This window comes from Gobius niger, assembly GCF_951799975.1.
Source record: "Gobius niger genome assembly, chromosome: 9".
NCBI classification, from domain to species: Eukaryota; Metazoa; Chordata; class Actinopteri; order Gobiiformes; family Gobiidae; genus Gobius; species Gobius niger.
Window position 1 is genome coordinate 37,033,465 of NC_136860.1, and position 13,602 is coordinate 37,047,066.

The following is a 13,602-nucleotide window of genomic DNA, read 5'->3' on the forward strand; positions in this document are numbered from 1 at the left end:
AAGAAGGACTATGGCGAGAAGCTGGAGCAGAAGCTGGCGCAGGGCAACGCACGGGACGTGTGGAGGGGACTGAAGAACATCTCCGGTTTTGGACAGAGTGCCAGAGGGACAGCTGATGGAGACCAGCGCGGGGCGGATGAATTCAACCAACATTTCAACCGGTTTGATTCTCCCCCCACTCCCTCCTCTTCACACGTCTCCAGCACAGTGGACACTGCCCCCCTCCCCCGACCACCTTCACCTGCCTCCAGCCCCCCTGCACCCACGTCTCCAGCCCCCACCATACGGACTTCCTCTAGCACCTGCCCCACCCCCGGCAGTCCACCCCCACACCACTCCCCCCTCTCCATCACACCGGACCAGGTGAGGAGGGAGCTGAGGCGACTGAAGCGGGGGAAAGCTGCAGGACCAGATGGCATCAGTCCCAGGCTGCTGAGGACCTGCGCAGACCAGCTCTCCGAGGTCCTCAGCCACATCTACAACCTGAGCCTCAGCCTGGAGAAGGTCCCCGTCCTGTGGAAGACCTCCTGTCTGATCCCGGTTCCTAAAACAGCGCACGCCAGGGAACCGGCCCACTACAGACCAGTCGCCCTGACCTCCCACCTGATGAAGACGATGGAGCGGCTCATCCTCACCCGCCTCCGCTCTGTGGTAAGCCCCATCTACACATCGGACTTCACATACAACACGGACAGCTGTCATCTCCAGAAGTTCTCCCACGACTCCGCCATCGTGGGCTGTGTGTCTAAGGGGAACGACCTGGAGAACCGGTCAGTCATCATAGACTTTGTGGACTGGTGTGAGCGCAACCACCTGTGCTTGAACATCAGTAAGACGAAGGAGATGGTGATCGACTTCACGAGGAAGCCACGACCGCACACACCGCTGAACATCCAGGGGGAGGACATTGAGGAGGTGGACAGTTTCAAGTACCTGGGTGTTCACCTCAACAATAAACCGGACTGGTCCCACAACACCAACGCCCTGTACAAGAAGGGCCAAAGTCGCCTTCACCTTCTGAGGAGACTGAGGTCCTTCGGAGTGAGCAGGCCTCTGCTCAGGACTTTTTATGACTCTGTGGTAGCCTCTGCTCTCCACTACGCTGCCATGTGTTGGGCCCCGGGCAGCACAGAGCGGGACAAGAACAGACTGAACAAGCTGGTCAGGAGGGCCAGCTCCGTACTGGGCTGCCCCCTGGGGGACAGGAGGGTGTTAGCCAAGCTCACCTCCATCATGGACAACACCTCCCACCCACTGCACGGGACTGTAGAAGAGCTGAGCAGCTCTCTCAGTGGCAGACTGAGACACCCTCAGTGCAGGACGGAGCGCTACCGCAAAGCCTTCATCCCCACTGCTGTCAGACTGTACAATAAGACTGTGAAGTAACGCCGACTGTAACAAGTGAATTTCTCCTTTGTGAGATGAATAAAGGTTTATCTTATCTTATCTTATCTTATAATGTAGGTGTAACTACAGTGATGATCATGTAGGTGTAACTACAGTGATGATCATGTAGGTGTAACTACAGTGATGATCATGTAGGTGTAACTACAGTGATGATCATGTAGGTGTAACTACAGTGATGATCATGTAGGTGTAACTACAGGGATGATAATGTAGGTCTCACTACAGTGATGATCATGTAGGTCTCACTACAGTGATGATCATGTAGGTCTCACTACAGTGATGATAATGTCTGTATTCATGTTTCCTCCGCCCACCTTTGTCATGTTAATGACCCGTGAAAACGAGATGTTATGTCGCATTTCCGCGCATATTTAATTAGACGCATTAGCATCGTTAGCGCATTTATCATTGAAAACAATGCAGTTCAAAGCTCATGCTAATCTTGTAAATCTACTGTTTGCCTGCTCTAAATCTTCACATTCTGGCCTCATACGTTCAGTATAAGGTTCTGTTAAAGTGACATGATGATATGTTTTGCAGTTCCAAAGCTTCATACAGAGCTGTGTGTCCTCAGAGAAGTTTAGCAGATGTAATTAAAGTTAAAACATGTAGCTTAAACAACATGATAGGCGACATGTTTAAATAAAAAATACAATCAATAGTAGCCTAGCATATTCCCAGTGTCAGTGTTTCCCATTAACAGAGGACATGGGTGAAAGTATAATAATAAGTAGGTCTGAGTAAATATTTAGCCAAAATCCAGATGACATTTCACTCCAACATTGCATTTGGTCTTTTTAATATTTTTCTAATAAAAGGGATTGTTTGTTTCATCCTGGTGTGTGAGACGTGTCCCAGGCATAAGCACAAGACATTCCAATGATGGAATACCACATTTGAGTAAACCTTTCTATTGATTTTTAACGTTGAAATAAATATCGGCAAATATCGGATATCGGCCACAGCTGCGAGGCAAATATCGGATATCGGTTTCAGCAGAAAATTGTCATATCGGACCATCCCTAATTTTATTTTATTTTAGACAATGATTGAAACGGACGATGAGGCCAGTAAACATGGACGTGTGAAGTAGAGAACTGTGCACGACTGTTTCTTTTCATCCCACTCCTAAACTGGAGTCCACCAGTCGGATATAAGATTGTATTGCGGGTATTTGTAGCTTCAAACCGTTTATTAAGTGTGAAGAAGTTTAGAAATTGACACACACACATTCAAAAGTGGAGAATTCAGGTTTCTCATTACCTGGAAATAGTTTTATTCTTAATGGACAAAACGGAATATTAAAAAACTCCGAATAATAACACACTCACTCCCTTTATCGAGATGTACAAACTTCCTCTGAGCAAATAGATCTGTTATTTACGTTTCACGCACGGGCAGAGCAGCTTCTGGATGTGTCTGTTGATTCCCTTCATCTTGAGCCCGTAGATGACCGGGTTAAGCAGCGGATGGTACATGATCACCTGCAGGGTCACGACAAACCGCACAGTTTTACTAGATTCCGTCTGGATCCGCAGTAACAGAACGTCGTACGCGCTGAACACGGTGAAGTTGATCAGAACCAGCAGATGTGGGAGGCAGGTCTCCATCGCTTTCCTTCTCATGTCTTTGGAGCGTCTCGCCAAGAAGAATATCCTGGAATACGTGTAAAGTACGAACAGCACGGGGAGGATGACGACGTTGGTGAAGACGAACATGCCGTACGTGGTTAATGTGGTGGAGCCGGTGCAGTAGAGCCTGTAAACGCTGCTGTTACAGATGACCCCTTTGAAAAGGAAACGGCAAAGCTTTTTCTTTACATTCAAACACAGAGCGACTGTATTCTGGGAGAAAGGAAGCAGCCACGCCAGAGCCAAGAGAACGCACACTTTGGTCTTTGTCATGATGGTCGGATATTGCAGGGGTTTGCAGATAGACACATATCGATCATACGCCATCGCTGTCAGAAGCATGAACTCACAAGCGCCTAAAGTGTAATAGGTGAACCACTGGAAGAGACAGACCGGGAACGACACCACCTGCTTTTCGGACACAAAGTCGATCAAAAGTTTGGGGTAGATCGCAGAGGCGTAAACGATGGAGTTCACCGACAAAGCGGCGATGAAAACGTACATCGGCTCGTGTAGGTTCGGGTGAGTCCAGATCAGGGATATAATCAGGGTATTGCTGCACAAGGTCAGTAAATAAGCCGCAAACATGATGACGAAATAAAGATGACCGTATTTGGACACTTCCACATAACCCTCGATTGTTATGAAGTGTAAAGAGCTCGACCTGTTCTCCATCAAAGGCCTGAACTGGTCTCCTCGTCTGTGACTCTCCCAGAAGTGTCTCACACCTCTGTGGTCTCCGGCTCTTTATAAGTGCCTTTACATGAACCTGCCAATGGGTGATGTAATGTGCACGACCGAGCGGCTCTTTAAGGTGAACGCTTCCAACCGGATCTCAATTGTGGAAAGAGCCGGATCTTTTTTTCAGTCAATCCGGCGTGTCCATATAAACAAATAAATCAAATGAACTCGAGCCGTGAATCCCATCAACACCGTGAACCTCTGTGGTTTTACTCGCTGACTCTTATGGCCTTTGTCCGTTTCGATCATTGTCTAAAATAAAAGATCAATGAGGCCAATAAACATGGAGGTGGGTGAAGTTCACATGTTTTATTTTAAATGTGAGCTTGATCGCGGACTAAGCGTGCATTTTGTTGTGCCGAAGCTCCCAAACTTTAAAGGGATGTTTCAGGATGTTTGACATAGGGCCTCATTTCCTCGTTATCCAGAGTGTTGCTGATTTATGGAGATGTTTTTTTTGTAATTCATGCAGTTCTTGTGTTTGAAGAGTTTCGTGGCGCTAGGCTAATGCAAGGCTAGTGCTTTTCTACGATGAGACAAATCACTTATAACACCAGACTAACCATATAAATGTCTGTGTCTATAGAGTCATTTAAAATATCTTATATTTGAGCAACATCAGCTTCGTGGTTGTATAAGCTACGCGGCGGCGGAGTGATCTGCTAGAAAATAGTCCCTCAAAATGCGATCATTCATGTGATGCAGGTCAGTTATATTCCAAACATGACTCTATGGACACAGACATGTATATGGTTAGTCTGGTGTTATAAGTGATTTGCCTCAGGTGCTCTGTGGAGCGGGTCACACTGTTTTTAATGCAGGCTAGCTGATACCATAGACATGCACTAGCCTTGCACTAGCCTAGCGCCATGAAACTCTTCAAACAAAAGAACTGCATGAATTACAAAAAAAAATATCTCCAGAAATCAGCAACGCTCTGGATAACGAGGAAATGAGGCCCTGTGTCAAACATCCTGAAACATCCCTTTAAGCTCCTAAACCGGAGTCCACCAGTTGGGTTTAAGATTGCATTAATCCCAGGGACATGCAGGTATTTGTAACTTCCAGTTATGGCAGTTTTCTGGAAGGTGTTTGTGTAACTGGGGGAAACTCAAGCCCTGTTTATGATGAAATAAAGAATCACAGCGCTTTGTGTTGAAGCTCTGTATTTAAATGATAGTTTTGAACACAACACAGTGGAAACATTAGGAGCATTAAAGCATTGTTGCAGAGCTCGTGCTTTTGAACGTCCACTTTTTGTCCATCCACCACATCCTGATCTGCGACAGACGACCGCGGCGCTGGGGGAAGGTTCAAGTCAGGACTGGTGGAGAGAGCGGCGCTGATGGAGTTCACCCACAGCTTCTTGTGAGGTTTTCCATCACGAGAGCATCTGTTTGAAAACCAGCAGCCTTTAAACAAGAGATCTCCAACCAGTAGCTTTAAACTCATCAGGGGGTGAGGGTTAGGGTTAGGATTAGGAACGGCAAATGTCATGTAAATTATGTTTCTCTCACACAGATCTTACAGAGCTCTAGAAACTAGAAGGTCTTGGCTTTCAAATGAGGTATCACACTGGCACATAGGCTGTAAGCTCTCCTGTCGATACGCTTTGAGATTTAGATATGCATCATTTCTAACCCTAACCCTAAGGTAGCAGGTAACAGGTTAAAGGTCGCTCGCCAAAGACTTTCTACATCTCTATACGCTTAATAAAACATTTTTTAGAAGCCTTTTCTGTTTCTCTGAACATGCTGAACACAATCTGCAAACACACAACCGAGAAATAGTGTCTATGCTCAGGGTTTATACAGGCAGAAGCCAGTCAAATATAATGCTTTTAACATTTCATCAAACAGAGGGATGAGAATTGGACAGAATGGGAAACTTTTGAGAATATTGACATTTTCAGTAAAACATTGTTGAGAGATGTCATAACTTTCCATATGAATCAGTTATTTATGTTTCACGCACGGGCAGAGCAGCTTCTGTATGTGTCTGTTGATTCCCTTCATCTTGAGCCCGTAGATGACCGGGTTAAGCAGCGGATGGTACATGATCACCTGCAGGGTCACGACAAACCGCACAGTTTTACTAGATTCCGTCTGGATCCGCACTAAGAGAGCGTCGTAAAAGATGAACACGGTGAGGTTGATCAGAACCAGCAGATGTGGGAGGCAGGTCTCCATCGCTTTCCTTCTCATGTCTTTGGAGTGTCTCGCCAAGAAGAATATCCTGGAATACGTGTAAAGTACGAACAGCACGGGGAGGATGACGACGTTGGTGAAAATGAACATGCCGTACGTGGTTGCTGCGGTCGAGCTGGCGCAGAAGAGTCTATAAATGGTGCTGTTACAGATGATCCCTTTGAAAAGGAAACGGCAAAGCTTTTTCTTTACATTCAAACACAGAGCGACTGTATTCTGGGAGAAAGGAAGCAGCCACGCCAGAGCCAAGAGAACGCACACTTTGGTCTTTGTCATGATGGTCGGATATTGCAGGGGTTTGCAGATAGACACATATCGATCATACGCCATCGCTGTCAGAAGCATGAACTCACAAGCGCCTAAAGTGTAATAGGTGAACCACTGGAAGAGACAGACCGGGAGAGACACCACCTGCTTTTCGGACACAAAGTCGATCATGAGTTTGGGGTAGATCGCAGAGGCGTAAACGATGGAGTTCACCGACAAAGCGGCGATGAAAACGTACATCGGCTCGTGTAGGTTCGGGTGAGTCCAGATCAGGGATATAATCAGGGTATTGCTGCACAAGGTCAGTAAATAAGCTGCAAACATGATGACGAAATAAAGATGACCGTATTTGGACACTTCCACATAACCCTCGATTGTTATGAAGTGTAAAGAGCTCGACCTGTTCTCCATCAAAGGCCTGAACTGGTCTCCTCGTCTGTGACTCTCCCTGAAGTGTCTCACACCTCTGTGGTCTCCGGCTCTTTATAAGTGCCTTTACATGAACCTGCCGACTGGTGATGTAATGTGCACGACCGAGCGGCTCTCTAAGGTGAACGCTTCCAACCGGATCTCAATTGTGGAAAGAGCCGGATCTTTTTTTTTCAATTTTACCCAGAACACAGCAAGAACATGAAAATGAACTCGAGCCGTGAATCCCATCAACACCGTGAACCTCTGTGGTTTTACTCGCTGACTCTTATGGCCTTTGTCCGTTTCAATCATTGTCTAAAATAAAAGAACAATGAGGCCAATAAACATGGAGGTGGGTGAAGTTCACATGTTTTATTATAAATGTAAGCTTGATCGCGGACTAAGCGTGCATGTTGTTGTGCCGAAGCTCCCAAACTTTAAAGGGATGTTTCAGGATGTTTGACATAGGGCCTCGTTTCCTCGTTATCCAGAGTGTTGCTGATTTATGGGGATGTTTTTTTAGTAATTCATGCAGTTCTTGTGTTTGAAGAGTTTCGTGGTGCTAGGCTAATGCAAGGCTAGCGCATTTCTATGATGAGACAAATCACTTATAACACCAGATTAACCATATAAATGTCTGTGTCCATAGAGTCATTTAAAACTTATATTTGAGCAGCATCAGCTTCGTGGTTGTATAAGCTACGCGGCGGCGGAGTGATCTGCTAGAAACAGTGTTGTCTTTGGCCCTTTTAGTTTTAGTCTTAGTCTTAGTCTTTTGGACGAAAATGCATTTAGGTTTCGTCACATTTTAGTCATTTCAAAATGTGATCGTTTTAGTCACGTTTTAGTCAGACGAAAATTAAAAAGGTTTTTGTCAAGTTTTCGTCGGTTTCATTATAAGAAGTGATAATTCATTTCGATAAGTCTTGGAAATTGGGATAAATAAAAGCTTCTATTGGCTTTTGACAAACAGATAGATGACACCACGAGGCTCTGGCAGAAGTGGTCGGCCTGCGGTGAACAGTACTTTTCCCAAAAGCGCCCGCTCTCCTCGTCCTCTGATCATCACTTCGAGATTTTTTTATTTTTTTTTACCAACAGCGCTGTCTGCACATATGTGGCCTACCTCAATGTGCTTTCTGCGTTCATACGCCACGGTATTGAAAACTGTCCTGAGAAACAACAAAGTCCCTGTGACCTGGATGTCAGACGCTCCGAGGAGGATGAACGCGAGCAGTGACCGCACGCCACGTGGAGAGAGAGAGAGAGAGAGAGAGAGAGAGAGAGAGAGAGAGAGAGAGAGAGAGAGAGAGAGAGAGAGAGAGAGAGAGAGAGAGAGAGAGAGAGAGAGAGAGAGAGAGAGAGAGAGAGAGAGAGAGAGAGAGAGAGAGAGAGAGAGAGAGAGAGAGAGAGAGAGAGAGAGAGAGAGAGAGAGGAGAGAGAGAGAGAGAGAGAGAGAGAGAGAGAGAGAGAGAGAGAGAGAGAGAGAGAGAGAGAGAGAGAGAGAGGCGCCGCTGCATCATGAGCAGCACGGCGCTGCTCCGGGTCACGTTTACCGTGTGTTCTCTCACTCCGCGCACTAACTCTGTTTGTGAACCATCTGACGAAGAACTTTCTCCCATTTTTGTCTCGTCTCGTCTCATTGACGTAAACTCGTAAACGTCTCGTCATGTTCTCGTCCCCAAAGAGCTCATTTTAGCTCGTCATCGCTACGTTATCGTCATTAAAAAAAGGGGCGTCAACGAGAAGATATCGTTATCGTCTTCATTGACGAAAACAACACTGGCTAGAAAATAGTCCCTCAAAATGCGATCATTCCTGTGATGCAGGTCAGTTATATTCCAGACATGATTCTATGGACACAGACATGTATATGGTTAGTCTGGTGATATCAGTGATTTGCCTCAGGTGCTCTGTGGAGCGGGTCACACTGTTTTTAATGCAGGCTAGCTGATACCATAGACATGCACTAGCCTTGCATTAGCCTAGCGCCACGAAACTCTTCAATCAATCAAAGTTTATACATATAGAACCCTACAACAAGCCTTGTTGGCTTCAACAAACCAGGACCTTCAGCTGCCCTGGGGCGGTTTGCAGCCGAGTGTGTAGCGGCCGGGATGAGGATCAGCTCCTCCACATCTGAGGCCATGGTTCTCCTTCCCCTCTACAGGTCGGTTGGGAGTCCTTACCTCAAGTGGAGGAGTTCAAGTATCTCGGGTCTTGTTCTCAGTGAGGGACGGATGGAGCGTGAGATGGACAGACGGATCGGTGCGGCGTCAGCAGTGATGCGGTCGCTGTATCGTCTGTCGTGGTGAAGAGGGAGCTGAGTCGGGGCAAAGCTCTCGATTTACCGATCGATCTACATTCCCACCCTCACCTATGGTCATGTGATCCTCACCTATGGTCATGTGATCCTCACCTATGGTCATGAGATTTGGGTCATGACTGAAAGGACAAGATCGCGAATACAAGCGGCCGAAATGAGTTTCCTTCGCAGGGTGGCTGGGGGGGAGGAGCTCAGTTACCCGGGAGGAGCTCGGAGTAGAGTTGCTGCTCCTTCACGTGGAAAGGAGCAGCTGAGGTGGCTCGGGCATCTGTTTCGGATGCCTCCTGGTCGCCTCCCGCGGGAGGTGTTCCAGGCATGTCCTAGTGGGACAAGGCCTCGTGGACCCAGGACACGCTGGTGGGACTATGTCTCCGAGCTGGCCTGGTGTGGCCTCGGGGTCAGAACAGCTGGAGGAGGTGTGGCCTCGGGGTCAGAACAGCTGGAGGAGGTGTGTGTGGATCGGGAAGTTTGGGCATCTCTGCTGAGGCTGCTGCCCCCGCGACCCGGCCCCGGATAAAGAGGAAGAAAATGGATGGATGGACCTTACAACAACACAAGGAAGACCAAAGTGCTTCACAGAAAGATAAAATATAAAAAAATCCATCAATCAAATAAGTGCGTCTAAGTCTTCAAAGCTAGTTTGAAAAGATGAGTCTTTAATCTAGACTTAAAGAGGGACGGCTCAGTGAGAACACGCAGACTGAGGGGCAGCTGTTCTACAACCCTGAAAGAACCATCGCCCACTGTTTGTACCGGGACCTGGGCACGTCCAGAACCATCTGCTCAGAGACCGGAGACTCTGCTGGGGCGATGTACGGTCACCAACTCATTCAGATCTATCAGAGCGAGACCATGGAGGGCTTTAAAAACAAACATTAACATTTTGAAATCAATCCGAAAACGGAGCCAGTGCAGGGGGAGAGGACGGGAGTGATGTGGCTGAGTCTGGATGAACCGCTGAGAAGACGAGCTGCTGCTTCTGTAACTGTAGCCGGTGGAGTGACGAGTGTGGGAGACCGGAGTCGAGAGTGTTGCAATCTCGAGGTCTTGGCGCGAGAGAAAGGGTTTAACTTTGGTCAAAAGGCGCAGCTGGAAAAAACTGGCTTTGACAACAGCATTTATTTGTTGTTTAAAGTTCAGCTCTCGGTCAAAGACGACTCCCAGGTTCCTTCAAATATAATAACTGCATGAATTACAAAAAAAATATCTATACCTATAACTAGGAAATGAGGCCCTATGTCAAAAATCCTGAACTATCCCTTTAACTGTAGTAAATGTGATGAGGATTATCACCTCCTCATCACAAAAAATCCATTGTTTGTGACTTTTTTTTTGGGCAAAGCAAGATTTGTTTGGTGACAAAAGGTTTCAGCCGCGTCCAGTGGTGACACGTGGTAATAATCCCCATCCCAAACTGCAACCTGACAGTTCAACGTGACCTTCCTGACCCTTTACTTTCGAGCCAGTAGTCACTTTGGAGAGTGGCAGTGATGTCATCAGTTTGTGCCGAGGCCCCAGACTCTGACGGACTCCTGAGACTCCGGAGACAGGCCGGAGCGCTTTGTCCCTGGAGGATAATTACGGTGTTGTTCTCTTTCATCATGATGCTTTCACGTTGACCCTGAGCGTAATGGACCTCTCTTTTGAGTCTCTAACAAGGTCCACAGACACTGAACCAAAACACTCTCACCAACGTTGAACAAATATGATGCAAAGCCAATTTCAGAGGATGTTTATTCCTAATTGTGTGTGCAGGAAGTTTATCAAACACTTGCAATAGAGAGGAGGAGTTAATCTAAAGTATTTCATTGAGTAGCTTTCCAATAAAGTTAGCTTGAAGGTTTTTTTTAAGGGGTATTTTCTGAGTTGCAACAGTTGTGGAAATGTGTTTTTCATCAATGTCATTAACTGCGGTCAACTGGTTTTAAATGCACATTTGGAAGATTTGCATAAGAAACAAGTTTAGGTCGTTTAGTTTATTTTGAGCAGTTTACATTCTTAAGTTTTGCAACATTAACATTATTCAGTTACAGAAGCTAAAAGAGGAGTAGGCTGAAGCTAAAGCTTATATACGCTGTAATCAATAGAATAAACATCTACATTTCCTGGTGGTTCAGCACAATCCGGTCTGTATTCAAGATAATATATTCGATTCCAGAGGCGGGAGGACTAAGTTACTCAAGTGCATGAACTTGAGTAACGTTTGTAAGAACTTTCACTACAGTACTTTATACTTCTACTTCTACTTCTACTGGTGTGAGCGCAACCACCTGTGCTCGAACACCAGTAAGATGGTGATCGACTTCAGGAGGAAGTCACGATCGCACACACTGAACATCCAGGGGGAGGACATTGAGGAGGTGGGACAGTTTTAAGTACCTGGGTGTTCACCTCAACAATAAACTGGACCAACGCCCTGGACAAGAAGGGCCAAAGTCACCTCCACCTTCTGAGGAGACTGAGGTCCTTCAGAGTGACCAGGCCTCTGCTCTCCACTACGCTGCCATGTGCTGGGCCCCGGGCCGCACAGAGAGGGACAAGAACAGACTGAACAAGCTAGTCAGGAGGGCCAGCTCCGTCCTGGGGCCCCCTGGACTCTGTGGAGGAGGTGAGGGACAGGAGGGTGTTAGCCAAGCTCACCTCCATCATGGACAACACCTCCCACCCACTGCACGGGACTGTAGAAGAGCTGAGCAGCTCTCTCAGTGGCAGACTGAGACACCCTCAGTGCAGGACGGAGCGCTACCGTAGGGCCTTCATCCCCCTGCATGTTGTGGAGGATGGAAACAGGTTAATGGCATGAAGTTTGATGTGGAGGATAGAGGGGACAGACTGGTGTGGACTGAAGCAGGAGAAAAGTGTTTCGAGTCACAGGTTTTCTGGTCTAATATTATACTGTATATCCCAGATGTGATGGATAGTCCAACATGAATGCACTGTCTTTGTCGCTGTAGAATGCAACAACAGTCCATCACAACTAATGGACAAGTTAGCCAACTAAAAGTGGTCTTCATTAGTAAATGTAGAAAACACATTCTCTGTCGGCCAATCTTACACTATAGCCACGAGGTGCACATGTGCCCAGCCCTGTTTGGCCAGTGTACGCAACACAATACATTTTTTTATGTGTAGTGTTTCCATAGCAACAATTGTTGTGGGCGGAGTTCTCCGACCGCACCAGCTGGACGACATGTTACTGGAGGATTTTACTTTTGGTGGGGTTTATGGAGTGCCAAGGCAAACACTAGAGGAAAGAAGCAACTAAAGCCGCAGTTCCACATAACACGTTTGTATCCCACAGGACTCGGTCTAAGTACTCGCCTTGTCACATATTGACTCTACCCAGTTTAGAAGAAGAAGAAGAAGATCTTTATTTATATAGCGTCTTTCACAGACCTGGTCACAAGCGCTTTACATGAGACAGTTGTACATTCACTCCACACTCGGTGGTGGAAACTACGTTTGTAGCTTCAGTTTCCCCTGGGGGAGACTGTCAGAAGCGCTTTCGCGACTGCACACGTCTGACCCTCTGACACCACCATACATCCACTCACACACAAGAAATGTTCAACCTTGATCCTGTGAAGAGCCATAAAAGGCACCGACCATTAGCGAGACCCCGGGACGGTGGTTTATTGTGATTAAAAAGAATGTGACCATTTTATTTAATCACAATAAACTATAACTTTATGCCTCTTGCTTTTTTTTGTTCAATAATTGTGTTAGATTTAATGGTTTTACTCCTCACCAAGATTGAAATACATGTTTATTAACTGACATTTTGTGCTGTTCTGCTCTGACTGAGACAGAATTAGATTATTATTTTTTAATGCTCGAGTGTCTTTGTATGGGGGGCCCTGCCCACTGAGCCCCTTCTCTGATTCGCCCCTGGCCTGTGCGCTCAGTGCAGCTTCGTCCTGACTGGACTGTGCAGAGAGAAGGCACTCTCGGCTGCACAAAGTTCTTAAACTTTAACCAGGAGCCTCTGGACGACTGAGAGTCGGTTTTAAGTTCTATCTGTTACAGTTTCTGTCACATGTGGAAGAAAAGTCATGACTTTGTGTATTTCCATGTTACGATGTCGCGCTTCGCATCTTATGCTTCAAAAGAGCTCCGCTTTTTTCCATTTCCTAATTTAAATCTTTTTCTGTGAATATGAGGCCAAATTACATCAAATAAAGAGTAGCTGATCAGAAACCTGAAAAGCAGAAGCTGATCCCAGAGCCAGATCTGCCTGTTGTTTAACTACATCCCGCTGTGAGTGAGGCTACACGGGCACCTTTACAGAGACAGATGCGGACTCTCATTCATGCGTGTAGAGAGGAAACAGGGTCTGTAGGACGATGGTTGGATGGGAAATATTTACCAATTATTTTGCAAAGAGCCGCATTGTATTAAACATCTCCAGTCACGCAAAGAGCCGCACTCTGATTGGCCAAGAGCCGCGTGTTGGCCACCCCTGATTTAGGTGATCCAGTCCTGTGTACGAAAAGTGTACGAAGTTTATGTTGTGTGTGTTCAGTTGGCAAATGGCCGAATAATAAGTGTTATGACCAGCGTTCAATACATTATCCCTTACACAAAACCCTGGCAGGTTCTGTCAGCCCATGAC

At 46.6% G+C, this 13,602-nt stretch overlaps 2 protein-coding genes across 2 annotated transcripts in view; one reads left to right on the forward strand and one right to left on the reverse strand.

Annotated features, from left to right (window-relative positions):
- Nucleotides 1–13,602, forward strand: part of LOC306968079 (NACHT, LRR and PYD domains-containing protein 5-like) — a 429,270-nt gene that overhangs the window by 230,302 nt on the left and 185,366 nt on the right. The window lies entirely within an intron of this gene.
- LOC306968354 (olfactory receptor 6N2-like) lies at nucleotides 2,784–3,626 on the reverse strand (the record flags this gene model as incomplete). The annotated part of the gene is made up of 1 exon (XM_079563697.1): nucleotides 2,784–3,626. The coding sequence occupies one exon, from the start codon at nucleotides 3,624–3,626 to the stop codon at nucleotides 2,784–2,786; it is 843 nt and encodes a 280-aa protein (XP_079419823.1).